We start from the raw sequence: 14899 nt of genomic DNA on the forward strand, positions 1-14899 counted from the left end.
AAATGGGATTTGCTCTGTTTGAGTATTGTTGACATTATGGCACATTGTTGCATTACAACGAATTGTTCACTAAAGAGATAAAAGTATTATAAGTATGTATTGTTAGCTTAAGCACATTGTATTTTGTCTATACTTGATACTTTTATGATATTCAGATAACATTTTATAACAAATTAATTAAGACAAACCAATAATAGTGATGATATTCTGTGTGGCTCATGTAGGACAGATGGACAAGAGTATGTTTGTGGAGCTGAACCATAAAACAATAAAACTACATTCTGTGCTTGTTCCCGAGAGATGGTGTTGTCTCTCTCCACAGGGGTCACTGATACCCAGGAATTGAACTCTATTTCTTCTCTTCTCTCTTAAGGTTCTGCTTATATACTTAACACATGTAACCTGTATATGTATAACATGTTTGATATCATTTTAAAGGTCATGGTGCGATGGGTAAACATTTCTGTAAGTCTAAGATAAAGTATATTGAAGATTTAACTCCAGGGCATGTTAGGGTGGCCATTCGTGCCAGTTCCGCCGGACACGACCCGAACATGTTTTCGGGTTCGTTCTCCGGAAGTCGCGTTGGTCGACCGCATACGTCATCAAGGTTTAATATTTCGGGTTTAATTTCAAACTTTAGTTATGCTGAGTTATCTCGTCAATTTAGAGAAAACATTTTTCTGCCAATGATGCTCTCCTGAAGAGTTTTTACGGTAATCTATATATTTGCTATTATCCACTAGGTGGCGCTCTTGTCCAATTTACAAAAAACTGAAGCATCAACCAATTCAACAACACTGGCTGCATCCGAAACCGCCCATTTCCATACTATATAGTGAGCGAAAAGCAGTAGGTGAGGCGAGTAGTATGTCCAAATTCATAGCATTTCAAAAACAGTAGGCGAAAAGTACCCGGATGACCTACTACCTCCGGCAAGATCCCGAAGTGTTCATTCGATGGACACTTTGCTATCCTGTGAGCCCTTGGGAAAGGAGTTATCCGACGAAGACGACAACGAAGGGCTGTTGTTTTATTCAAAAATGTCCAAAAGCGGTAATTCAAATGCAAATACATATATTGAACAGCTGTCCCTTGTGTTTAAATTGCGCTAGTTTAACGTCATTCCAGACTAACTTGTTGCACTTTTCCATTGCATAGTACCCCACATTTGGTTTGGGTCGGGAAACCTTGCTTATGGGGGCTTTTCCACTGGGTGAGGCATGTAGTACCCGATACTTTTTTTAGTACCACCTCGGTTAGGGTTCCAAGCGAGCTGAGCTGATACCAAACATGATGCGAAAACAGTGCAGATCACTGATTGGTCTGAGAGAATCGTCACTACCAGCGTTATCGCTATAATGTAAAGAGTAGAGTAGAATCAGGGACATCAAACAAGTTTCTTTTCAGACTTGCAGTTTGTGGCGGCACATTTACGACGCGCACGTACGCATATATACTTAAATGCAATTTAAATGAAGCTCAGCGGAGCGCGTCGACTGAGTTTTGTAAAGAAACTCATATGAGACAAAGTGATAAACGCGATGTATAAACATCTATTTGTGGAAACCAATTTTAAATTTGTGGCAGACTGAGAAATAACGTTAGATGAATGTATAGGGGTTGTATTCCAACAACGCTCTCCCTTGTATGTCGTCACAGCAGTAGGCAGCACAAATATAACGACACACCTATAATCCCTCCCACTTCGAAGTGTTACTAAACTCGATGGAAAAGCTAACCAAGCCAAACTGAGGTGAGCTAAGCCGACCTGACCCAAACCGTGGGGTACTATGCAATGGAAAAGCGCCACAAACTGCAAGTCTGAAAAGAAACTTGTATGGTGTCCCTGATTCTACTCTACTCTTTACATTATAGCGATAACGCTGGTAGTGACGATTCTCTCAGACCAATCAGTGATCTGCACTGTTTTCGCATCATGTTTGGTTTTTACGACAACGTATGTCCACGTGATGTTTCAACATGAATGTAGTACGTCCGAATTCATTCATACTATCCATATGCATACTATATAGAACATACTGTTTTAACGGTTGATGAGTAGGTACTTCATCTACTTTAATACCTACTGTCACAGTATGCGATTTGGGACGCAGCCATTGTAAACTCTGTGTAAGTTTTGATCATCGTTTTGAATCGGATCTCTAACAAAAGTCCTTTACAAAACTGCAATTATTTCAGCTTTTTGCTAAAAATTTGGTATTTTTGAAGAAACCTACCCATGTTTGAGAGGTTATAAAAAAGCAAAAATGAAGATAGGATTAAAAAATATCTGTTTTGTTTGTTTGTTTAAAAGCAGAAGGTCTGTTCTTTCATTTAATATATTTTATGTTTTTATATTTATAGAATATTTTTTTTCTGGAAGGCATTTTGTGAAACTCACAAAAAATGCTGGGGGGAAACTTTAAAAAAAAAATGGCTGGCGGGAATGAGTTAATAGTATTTGTAACATAAAAATTTGAATGTATATGCATCACAATACCATCATGCACCTTATAATGCTTTATAAAACTCATTACCATTCTTTAAACTTATAACCTGTGGCCCTTTGTGTCTAGTGTGGTTGGATATCCACTGAAGTTTGTCAGGTTAAAACTCCAAAAATGTATTTTTAAAAGTGCTTTAACCTATTAATAAACTATAAAGGAGATTGTAGATAAGACATCTGTTCTTTTGCTTTGTAAGATTTTTTAGAAAGAAAGACAATTCCTTAACTGTTACAATTCATTATTTTTAACAACTCTCTCCATCATAAATGAACGTTTGACACACAAACAGAATCGCATCATCCACGACACACAAACATGCACAATTGTGAAGCAGGAAACACACAGACTAGACTTACAACCACAAAAGCAACTTTACAAAAAATACGTCATAAAATCTCTTGAATAACCTTATTCACTGGTATAATGTTATAGCAGATCATCTGCGTTAATTGTCTCTGAAAAAAGGAAGTTGAATCATCGAAATGTGAAGGAGGACCAGCGCGAACAGCTTTAAACCGGTTTAAACACCCGACAACAAAAGCCGGTGTGAGCTGCAGCGGATCAGAGCACCAACACTGGTGATGATGAAGAGATCACCGGTATGTGCTTTCACATCAGCACCCACAATCATTCATTTAGATCAGTGACCGTCTTAAAAATTCACAAATATGATATGAGAATTACGGTTAAAGCGCTGTAAAGAGCCACATCAACATCCGGAACAGAATTTAAAACGGAAAACACCAGTATCCGCTCGGAGAGGTAAGACACAGTCACAGTTTACATTGTTTTCATGACGTGTCGTGTTATTTTTATTGAGTATACTGTAGATGTGACGTCATGGATCGCTCGCGCTACATCAAACATCGGTATTGGTAACATTTCTGTTCGCTATATTGATCAGATTAGTTCACGGATGACTTTAACAGCAGAATCAAGTGTGGGTTGGACTGTCAGTGTAAAATGAAAAGTTGATCTGATAATAAAACACAGCTTTTGCAGTGAGGTTTACAGTAAGTGCGTTTTTACGCGGCTGCAGTGCGCGCCTCTTCTGCGTGTGCGCGCTGTGTTTACTCTGCCTTTTGTGTTTGACTTAAAGTGATCGTTCATGCAGTAATGCAAAATTGCCTTTAATTTACTACAATACAAGATGTGACATTGTTTCTTCAGTAGAACAGTAAAGATGATTTATAACGGAATGCGTATTTGGTGAGATTCATAAAATGCAAGTGGTATGGCTCCTACGCACAATCCTGACGAGTCATATTAAGTGATATGTTTATGATTATTTGCATCAGACAAATTTGATTTGCATTTTGTTTACTTTTGAAGCCAGGAGCGCAGTGATGAAGATGATGAAGACCTGTCTCCATATCACCTTTTTAATGTTGTTCTGCATTTGTCATTTACCCATTGTCTTGAAAGGTTTACAATGACATGACTGTGAGTTTTCATTTCTTCAACGTGGCAGGATACCTTTGAAGAAATGAGTTCTCAGAAAGCTCCAGATGGTGGATGGGGTTGGGCCATTGTGGTTGCCTCTTTCATGGGTCAGCTCCTGGCCTACGGCTCACCCCAGTCTGTCGGGGTGCTTTACCCGGAGTGGTTAAACACCTTTCACGACAGCAAAGGCATGACGGCGTGGGTCGGATCTCTGGTATCTGGTGTCGGACTCATCGCTAGTAAGTACAGACCACTCGAGTTTACTCTGACCGGTTCCACTTTGAGCAGGATTGGACCTGATGACCAAACCGATATGGCAGTTGATAAAGATGTAGGGCTGTGCAAAAACGAATCCCATGACCTTTGTGTCACTAGCACTATTCTCTAGCAGTTAAGCTACAGAAACTTTTTACAATGAACAAAACAAACAAAAAAAGTTGCAGTGCAACATCCCTCCCTGTTTTCCACAGAGAAACACTAAGTCTGGTGAAGCTAGACGAAATATTACACATGTTCTAACTTAAGTGTTATGAAACATTTTTAGGATTATGAATTCAAAAGTTGCAAATCAATAGCACTACATTTCTAAATAAAGATTTTCTGTTGTGCCACTGGGCCACAGATGTTTTTGATGTCAGTGTTTTTTCTCTATATGTGTTATATGTCAGTCAGTATATACTGTAATGCTTCGTTTTTTTTTTTGGCACAGGTCCCATCTGCAGTGCCTGTGTTGTGAATTTTGGGGCCAGACCTGTGACCATCTTCAGTGGGGTCATGGTCTCTGGAGGGCTTATGCTTAGTGCGTTTGCACCCAACGTTCAGTTTCTCATATTCTCTTATGGAATAGTTGTTGGTAAGTTGTCGGCGAGTGTATTGGGAGTGAAATGGGATTTTCATTAGCTAGCATCAACACAAAAATAAGTGAGATGTACACAAAATATGTTTTGAACAACTTTAACAAACTGTCAGTAGATTTTGGAATTGTTTCACAACAATCGTCAGATTAGGCTAATTTATATGGATTAATACAGATAAAACTAGATGAATATATATACTGTTGAATATCTATTAGCTTGATTATTTAATCAAAATAAAAAAACTATATATTTATATTTTTTAACCTTGAACTACACAGGACTGGGCTGTGGACTTGTTTATGCTGCTACTGTAACCATCACATGCCAGTATTTCGACAAGAGACGTGGTCTTGCTCTTGGCATTGTTACAACAGGTAAATGTTTTAATCATAATTTATTGCAAAGTAAAATATAACAGGGATGCAACATTAACATTATTTAAAGTGACACTTCACTTTTTTGAAAATATGCTCATTTTCCAGCTCCTCTAGAGTAAAATTTTTTATTTTTACAGTTTTGGAATCCATTCAGTTGATCTCCAGGTCTTTTAGCATAGCTTAGCATAATCCATTGAATCTGATTAGACCATTAGCATCGCGGTAAAAAAAATAACCAAAGCGCTTCGATATTTTTCCTATTTAAAACTTGACTCTTCTGTAGTTACATCGTGTTCAGTGGTGGCTAGTGACTGCTCTTCCGAGAGGCGCAAATTTAAATTAAGTGTTCGGAGTGTTATGTTTTTTGCTTGTGTTTTTACATACTGTTTTTACATACTTTGTTTGTTTTGTTTTTGCCCCCGCCCCCAAGGGAAATGGGGATAGTTCACCCAAAAATTAAAATAATGTCATTAATGACTCACCCTTATGTCGTTCTAAACTCGACGTGACCTCCGTTCATCTTCGGAACACAGTTTAAGATGTTTTAACGTTAGATTTAGTCCGAGAGCTTTCTGTCCCTCCATTGAAAATCTATGTATGGTTTCCATGTCCAGAAAGCACAAAAACAAAGCTGGGGCGCAACAGATAAAGGGCTCGTTATAGTTGTGCGTAGATCCTACGGCGTAGCCACGACGGCGTAGGTTCCGCGTTGGTTTTCATTTATACTTTTGCGTCGTCTTCTGCGTCAACGTGCACACGCGCGCAGACCACTGGTAGGCAGTATCCATGCGTGTAACCACAGTGGCAGCTCAACCGTCAAAGAAGAAGAAGGTTGGCAAGTTAACCCACAAACGAAGAAGAAACAGCAACTTGTTGTGTATGATTTTAGAAGACCAGCAATGATGGAAGTAAACAAACAGCGACTTTTGTTGCAGTTTGAGTTAAATCACTCCTCAACTTGGCCATTCTTTGTTTTCACCGTCGCAAACGGAATACCTATGACGCAGTTTTTTTACCTGATGGTAGGGGTTCTGGTGGACCAATCACAGCGCTTGCGGTACGCGTAGAACTGACGTGCTGTTAAAATTTTTGCGAGGTGCACGTCAGGCTACGCAGAGCTATGCACAGGCTATGGATAGCCTACGGCGTAGAACTTACGCACGACTATAAATCGGGCTTAACAGTCAGCCGCGTCACTGCAGTCACGTGACTTCAGTGTCTCGTGCATTGTGAGCGAGCGCCTTGTGGTATGATGGCCGTCAAATGCAGTATTATTAAAAGTTCTTTATTTTCTACATTTTTAGGAAACTTTCTTTTAACATTAAAACAAATTACTTTTTTTATAAGACGCTAAGAGACATTTATTTATATAATACCTGTTTGTAAACTTTTTTTTTCTTTGATGGCACATTTTTCAGACCTTTTTGACCTAAGCCATACACCCTGTAAAGCTCCCCACTGTAAAGCTGTAAAGCACAGGGGGACAGGGGGTAGGCTTATCTAAATGAGATGTAAATGAGCCCTATTGTCACTCCCAGCAGCAGACAAAGGTGAAAACGGCACAAACTTTTAAAGGTCATTTTCTCCACGTTAAGCTTTTTTTGTGCTTACCTTCAAATGGCCACAACATCTCCAAATATTATCAGTTTGCCATGTGTTACACATCGTTGGAAAGCTTGGATAATACACTTTCAGAACCTGTGAATAACTCAAAATGCCCCAGATTCGACTTGTGTCGCTACTTTCCGTAACTGGTCAAATATGTGTTTGTTGCGTCATTGGAACCATGTGCATTATGTGTTTTGTCAAAATAAGTGCCTGCTGCACATGTGTCAACCGTTCATAATAATAAAAAGAGACACTCACATTCGCAAAATACACACAAGACACTCTCTTAACAGTAAACTCTGATTACGCATGAGAGTATGCGAGTATCTGGCAACCGCAAGCGTCTCTTTTATCATAAACCCTTTAGACGCGTCTGCAGCAGGCACTTATTTTGACATGACACGTGATGCACATACGCTCACTCAACACGCAGAACACATATTTTGAAAAAAGGAACCACACACATGACGGGCTATATACATGTTATGATGAACTTCGCATCGAGCGCCCTCGGAAAAAGAAGTCACCGGCCACCACTGATTGTGTACTTAGACCGACGGAAAATTAAATGTTGCGATTTTCTAGGCAGATATGGCTAGGAACTATACTCTCCTTCGGGTGTAATAATCAAGGAGTTTGCTGCTGTAACATGGCTGCAGGAGGCGCAATGATATCACGCAGCACCCGAAAATAGTCCCCTTAGTTACTTTCAATAGCAGGGGACTATTTTCAGGCACTTTGCAGTGTCTCAGCCACAGTTATTTTACTGTTTCTGCGTTCTCATCCTTACTTCATAATAATAGTTACTTTGTGTACATATTTGATAATCTAAACAAACATAAATCATAACCGACAGCATTGCTTTAATGTTCACAGGTACGAGTATTGGCGGTTTCCTATATGCCACTTTGCAGAATGAGTTCATTGTGCTCTTTGGACTCGACGGCTGCCTTTTGCTAATCGGTGGTTTTGCACTAAACATCATCGCCTGTGCTGGATTCATGAGGCCTCTGCACCTGCCAGCCTACTACCTCAAACAGAGAAAAGCACTGAGCGAGAAGGCCGAAGACCCCGTGGCGGAGGATCCGGTCGAGATACATCGCTCTGTCACAAAAGTGCTCATCACAGGGGAGACTAAAGACACGAAAAACCGCCTGAGGTATGCGATGCTGGTACAGATAATAAAGAGCAAACATAAGATGTACTGTGAATACTTGCACTCGGCTGGAGAGCTGCTTCAGAATCGGGTTTTCCTGGCCATGTGCGTGTCTTTATTCATGAGTTGCCTCGGATTGTACCCCCCTCTCCTTTTTCTGGAGGATTTAGCTCAGGGCGAGGGTCTGATTGAGGGCATCAGCACCATTCCTCTGGTCTCCATCATTTCCATCTCCGCTGGGGTGGGAAAGCTGCTGTTGGGCATCGTCATGGACATTCGGTGGATGAACAGCATCTTCCTCTACGTCTTTACTTTGCTGGGCACCGGTTTGGCACTCCTCGTAATCCCCGTCACCAAAAACTATGCTGGGCTGCAGGTCATCTCTGCTGTGCTGGGCTTTTGTTCCGGGAACTGGTCCGTCATACCCTACATGACCACTAAGGTTGTGGGAATGGATCGTCTGACTGAGGCGTACGGGATCTTGATGTTTTTCAGCGGATTTAGCATCATGCTCGGACCACCCATTGCAGGTAATGTTTTTGGAACCTGTTGTCATGATGTCATAAATACTTTACAGGTAAATGAGTACAGAATAATCATTGAATTAGAATTGAGTTACAAATTAAGCGTTTTTTTCCCTAAATCATAAGTCCAATACAAAATATTTAAACATCAATTTTGACTGATACTCACATTGAATGCCACATTATGACTTACTGCAGTAGAATACAAAATGAAAAATGTAGATTAATGTTCAATTTTATCTGTACATTTACTAAAGGTTTCGTCCCTGAAAAAGAGACAAAATCACTATAAAAGCTTTAAATATGCACTGCAATATGACTCGATATGAAACCATACAGAGCTTTGTGTGAGGAACAGACTGAAATTGAAATTTCTCAGTTTGTTTCATAAACAAATCTCTTTCAGTTTGTTTCTGTCAATCAATTCTTTGAAATACATTATGAGAAAATTTTTTGTTAAGTTTATAAACTGGACAAATGTGGACTGTAATGTGACCAAAAGATAAAGCAGCACATCTTTCAGATTGACGATCGACATTTGCATCCGATTGAACTCAATCGTATTGATTAAGGTGTTCACATAAAGGCTTTTCAATCCAATTGAGCCACCAAAACGATTACAAGCTAATTATTTGGTTACTTGTAAACTTATTTATATCTAACTTATGGGACCATAAAGACTTTAGGGCCGTTCACATTACAATAATAACTATATTAGCGTCCACACCACCGGACAATAACGATAATTTTTTGCTATTTCGAGTGCGAGGTGCATAAAGTGCGCAAATCAGCGCTATTCTCTTAAAATAAACTGATTTTTAAAACTATATTTTTTATAGTTATAGTTATAATGTGAACGGCCCATTTTCCACATAACGTACACTGTAAAAAAATTCAGTAGAAATTACAGTGTTACTTGCGGCTTGTTGCCGGTAACTTACCGTGGATTTGAATTTGTGTTATTTACTGGCAAGAGTTTGTTCAAAGTTAAATAAATTTTAAATATTAACAAGTCTTTATCTTTACAGAATAAAACTATACAATAACAGCCTCATGCAAAGCATTCTGGGAATCAGAAATCATCATCAACCTTTTTCTGTTTTTTGCTTCCAGAATGTTTTGCTTGATGCTGTTATTTTAGATTTACTCTGTAAAGACAAAGACTTGTAAATGTTTAATGTTCATTTAACTTTGAACAAAATGTTGCCAGTAAATAACATAAATTTAAATCTACGGTAAGTTACAGGCAAACAGCTGCAAGTAACACTGTAATTTCTATGAATTTTTTTTACAGTTATTGTTGCTCCTCTGTGCTGTGCCTTTCTAAAACACATCAATTTCTACAAAGCTTATCGTTCTGAAAAACGCGATGTGCTCCGATTGGCCAGCTGACCAGTGTGTTGTGATTGACCGAATACCTTTCGTGTTACAAAAATGTGACGCTCCTTACCATACTTGGAAGATCAGCTCCCAACAGGAATTAATATCGTCTTAACTACCTTATCAATATGAGCCGAATCTGATCCAGAAAATGCAGATGACCAAGCTGATTGATCAACGTTGCTAGCGCGGCTTGAGCAAAACGTAACAGATTGGTAAGGTAAAAAAACATGTTTGCATTTACGCAGTGCTTTAAGTGGCCCAAAAGAGGTGCCGGTACTCAGTTTTTTTTATTTTTTATTTTTTTGCTGACTCGACTCCTATAGCTCGTTTCAGCAGTAACAACATAAACAAGCGGCTGTCACGGTCCGCACGAACTTCCGGTAAACTCCGCTAAGAATAAATAACAACAAAGTTCTTTAAACCTAGTTTATTTATATAACAAGCAAAAAAAACAACACCACATAGATTACCTAGGAAAGCAAAACATTTGTTATTTTCGACGAGGCATTTGTTCAAGAGGTCAGTTTAGCAACTAGTCAGACCATTAAAAAAACAAACCCGGAAGTAAAGTTCGGATCCAAACGTGTATCACGTGCGTCCGATGAAACGGTCTATATTGAAGGGGTTTTATATTCAGCAGTCAACAGACGACCTTGTAAAAAAATAATAAATCCTTTTATAAGTTTGTGGATTTGAGCTACAAATAGCTACTGAACATAAATAAAATGTGCAAAAGGATTTTGAAAAAATACCATTAGAAAGAGCTACTGTAGAAAGAGCTTTTGAACATAAATAAAATGTGCAAAAGGTAGATATGTGAGTAAAATTTTCAGCATGTTTGAATGCTAAAACTAGTTTTTCAGATAGAAAGAGCTTGAAAAAAAATTTAAAATGACACAAAGACCATGATCTATGGGTTAGGGTGGCCATTCGTGCCAGGTTCGCCGGACACGTCCCGAACATGTTTTCGGGTGCGTTCTCCGGAAGTCGCATTGCTCGGCCGCATACGTCATCGAGGTTCTCACATTTAAGTTAAAATACATTAGAAAATTAAGATTTATTTATTTTAAGACATACAATCATTGTAGTTTCATTCTTACCCTTAAATGTAACGGTTGCTTTTCTGAAATTAAACCCGAAATATTAAACCTTGATGACGTATGCGGTCGACCAACTTCTGGAGAACGAGCCCGAAAACGGAACTGGCACGAATGGCCACCCTACTATGGGTTAAAGAATAACAAAATACTGGCCATTTGAAACTAGAAAGTCATTTATTTTGTCCCATTGTTTTCCATTTTGCAGGTGTCAAAACTACTGTGCACGTCGTTCAAATTCTTTGAAATTTCGTTCACTTGTAGTTTCGCAATTAAACTAAATGTATATTACAATTTCAATAATGTTTTCTTCACATCGCCTGAGGAAATCCGAAGTTGCGTCGAGGGGAACCAAACTGACAGCCGCGACAGCGGAGATTATCACGTACCTTCAAAAGGGTATTGAATAAGGCTTGCGTCTGACCTGCAGCTATCATTCTGGCTTGGTGGGATGTCAGCCAGCGAGTCCTCTGATTCTGACCTTGTTCTTTTACTACTCAGAGTCTAAAACAAGGAGGGCATATTAAGTGTTCATTGTATTTTAATTTTAACCGAGCAGCTATGGTTGCGCGTTTCACACACAAACACACACCTCTCCAGACCAGAGCACGTTGACACTGACTGACCGACGCATGCGCTTTTAACTTGTAAACGCAAGGGTGTATGGGTAATGTAGTCTCTGCGTACATTAAGGGCGCTCTGAAAAGCCGCAACGCAGCCAAAGGATTAAATTAAACCTCTGATTTTTGAACAGATGTGCAAATAAGCGTTCCGGTACGCTAAAAGCACGTTCTGGGCGCACGGAGAGGTGGTGGTACACTCAAGAGCTATTTTTGGAAGTGGCGGTACTGAGTACCGGGGCGTTCCGGCCCACTTAAAGCACTGCATTTACGATCATAAAAACAAGAAGCGCTACTCTACACTGCTCAAAACCTGCGTTTGAATCATGGTTTGAATAGTCACTGGTAAATTCTTTAAAAGCGGGTGGAGTTATCATAATGTAAACTTTAGGAAGTAAACTGTTGCCTACAATCCTTGCGTTCATTGTAGTCCAAGAAAGGACATTTAGGTTGGAAACCATAACTCGGGTCATCGTATACTTTAGGTTTTGTAACTTTGCAGATTGTTAACATGTACTAACACACACTTACACAACAAAAGAAATGTAAAATCATGAAACAGAAAATATGGGCTCTTTAAATAATTTGAATAAAACCCAATCCTATAACTTGTGTTTTTCGGTTTCTCCAGGCTGGATTTATGACTGGATGCACTCGTACAACCTGGCGTTCTTCTGCAGTGGAGGTTTGGTGTTGTTGGGTGGAGCTGCGCTTTTCATTTCTGCTTTGTCTTGCTGGAACGAGAACCAAGATGAAGCCAACACATCAGAGATCGAAAACAATTCAGAATGCGATACGGTGGCTACTGTGGCCTGAGTTTTTAACACGAGATCAACCACTTGTTTATGCATTCTCTCTGTCAACTCTTCAATTTTAGTGAGCGTGTTATGCTAAAAACTCCAGCAAATCAAACAGGATCGTCCTGTGTTTATCTGGCCTTGTTTTAAGAGGCTCTGGACTGACATACGAAATCATTTTCAGTTTTACAATTGTCTTTTGCTTATTGTTAACATAAAACAATCGCACAATTTATCATTTGTTGTTTCGTTTTAATATGGTCTGAGACTTGATCTGTTTACACATTTAGGTTTTGTTGTATGGCCACTATTTTTAATTATAAATAAATTTCATTTTTTATAGCTTTTTCTGCAACCGTCCTGAATTATTATTATTATTATTTTTTGCAGTATTGGGAGTACCAAAGCTTTTGTGTTGATGATGTATTTATTTGTCTTTTGTTTATGTAATATGCTGTACTTGCTGGCACAGACGGGTCACACACAACCACAGCGTCATAAAGCCACTATGTATGTTTTCGCCTTGTTTTAAAACGTTGAATTTTCTATGTCATACAAACTGTAGTAGATGCTCAATATTTACACATTATGAAGCAATATGTTTTTCTAGATATGCTGACAGTCAGGTTGATGTTTTTATAGCCGTTTACGTATGTCGCTTTAATTTCTTTATTAGTTTTGTATACTTTTGTAAATAACTGTTTTTATACACTTTGCATAAGATTGTGTACGGTTGTATTTGTAATGCTTAATGTTTGTTTTTGCTTTTCACGTTAAATTGACACATGAAATATTATTTTGGTTTTAGTATTTAAGGAACAGGTCTTTAGGAAGGAAAAAGTAAAGTTAAAATGTTTCATTTTTTTCATGAACAAATGTGTCCATTGAAGGAAACTTTTACATGTGGTGGACTGTACAACACGTCAACTTTTATTTATCTTGTACTGTTGTTTTATTTGTGTTTTTTGTTAATAAAGTATCGATGATTGAAAACATTTATTTGTCTTTAACAAATTTTTATAAAATAAGACCCCAAGATTTTTATGATGGCTTGTTTATGCAGAATGCAAACAAAGCAAGGCCTCTTTGCAACAGGTTTTATTAGACTGCCATTATGGGGTAGTAGCTGTGTGGTCTCTATGGTTACAGTAACCATGGTGAGTGCAATAAGATCTTCACTGATGCAGTCAGTAGGATTGGTTTACCTGCAGGTTTCTGTGAAGTGTGACTAGGAACACCTCTAATGCTATTAAACCATTAAAAAAAACATCTAATAGCTTTCTTACTTTTTAATTGTTTATTTATTTGTATACAGTACAGTATGTATCTATCCATAATATGTGCAGAAACCACACAACTGACATATGCATTTTTTGATCTCATTTAAGAAAAGCTACTCGTGATCCCTAAAAAAATCCAGTACTGCAGTATAATGCTTAAACATTCATGCAACAGCACTAATTTGAAATATAAACAGCAAGATTCAAAAACATCAAATCATTGATTTAGCCAACAGCTACTGTAATAACTTTAATAAATATCATATACCATATTGTTTATGTTTTTAACTGTCTTATTTGCAAAGTGATCATCAAATCTGTCACGTGACAACAAAGTAAACATACCTGCAGTCAGCAGAGGGCGACAGTGCATCATCTGACCTGCAGTTATGAACTGATTGATCATCCAATATTTCATATATATCTTAATATGGATGTTAAATAACCAATATATTATTTGTGTTACATATGCATAGTAAACTTCATAAGATAAAATGAACAGCAGATTAAAAAAAATAAATAAACAAAATGATTAAAGTTCAACATAAGAAACAGTGAAATATAATTATTGTTTTATGTGTCTGCAAAGGTAAACTGTGTATCCGAGTGAGTTGGCAGTGTGTTACCATGGTAACGTCTCTGAGACTGATGCTGGGGATGACCACTGGTGTGCTCTCCAGATTGCCATCTGTGATTCACTTCGTATAAATAACTCAGTCCTCTCTCTATATGATTGTATAAAAATCACTGAACTCTTGTCTCAGGCATCCGATTAATACTGTAACTCCATTAGTTATAGATGTATTAAGTCTTGGTCCTGATCACCTGGGTAATTTGGCTAAAATGACCAACTGACTATTCCTGTTACAACTTAGGTCATAATTGTGATTATTTGTGAGGTTTTGTGTGTGTCCGTCTAGTCAAGTCAAATGTATTTATATAGCACTTTTTTACAATGTTGCATTGTTTCAAAGCAGCTTTACATGAAAGAAGAAGAAACCACAGAAAGTTGGGAAATTATTAAATTTATTAGTATCAGAACAATGGATGTGTTAGTTCAGTTCTAGTCAAGATAACTATTGTGGCATATATATTTTTGTATATGTTTAATTAAAGTTGAGTATTCTTGTGATTATTGTAGCCAGCATTAGGAATGGGCAGTAGGCTATTTCAGATCTAATTAAACGTATTTGAAATACAAAATAAAATTATGTGTCTGTATTTGAAATGCTTTTGAAAAATTTTAA

The 14899-nt window shown here is 38.0% G+C and overlaps 1 protein-coding gene across 3 annotated transcripts; it reads left to right on the forward strand.

The window, feature by feature from the left end:
- The first annotated feature begins 2906 nt into the window (after window positions 1-2906).
- On the forward strand, window positions 2907-13367 carry slc16a9b (solute carrier family 16 member 9b). 3 transcript variants are annotated; one of them, XM_055176641.2, is made up of 6 exons: window positions 2907-3272; window positions 3843-4192; window positions 4663-4806; window positions 5089-5184; window positions 7672-8481; window positions 12207-13367. In XM_055176641.2, exons 2-6 carry the CDS (start codon window positions 3997-3999, stop codon window positions 12389-12391), a joined length of 1431 nt encoding a protein of 476 aa, XP_055032616.2. In that variant the 5' UTR covers window positions 2907-3272; window positions 3843-3996; the 3' UTR covers window positions 12392-13367. The 3 variants fall into 3 exon arrangements, with proteins under 3 accessions (XP_055032616.2, XP_073722811.1, XP_055032615.2); XM_073866710.1 differs by having other exon boundaries at window positions 2907-3109; window positions 3982-4192; XM_055176640.2 differs by having other exon boundaries at window positions 2908-3272; window positions 3982-4192.
- The last annotated feature ends 1532 nt before the right edge of the window (window positions 13368-14899 follow it).

The sequence above is a fragment of the Misgurnus anguillicaudatus genome, chromosome 4 (genome assembly GCF_027580225.2).
Source record: "Misgurnus anguillicaudatus chromosome 4, ASM2758022v2, whole genome shotgun sequence".
NCBI classification, from domain to species: domain Eukaryota; kingdom Metazoa; phylum Chordata; class Actinopteri; order Cypriniformes; family Cobitidae; genus Misgurnus; species Misgurnus anguillicaudatus.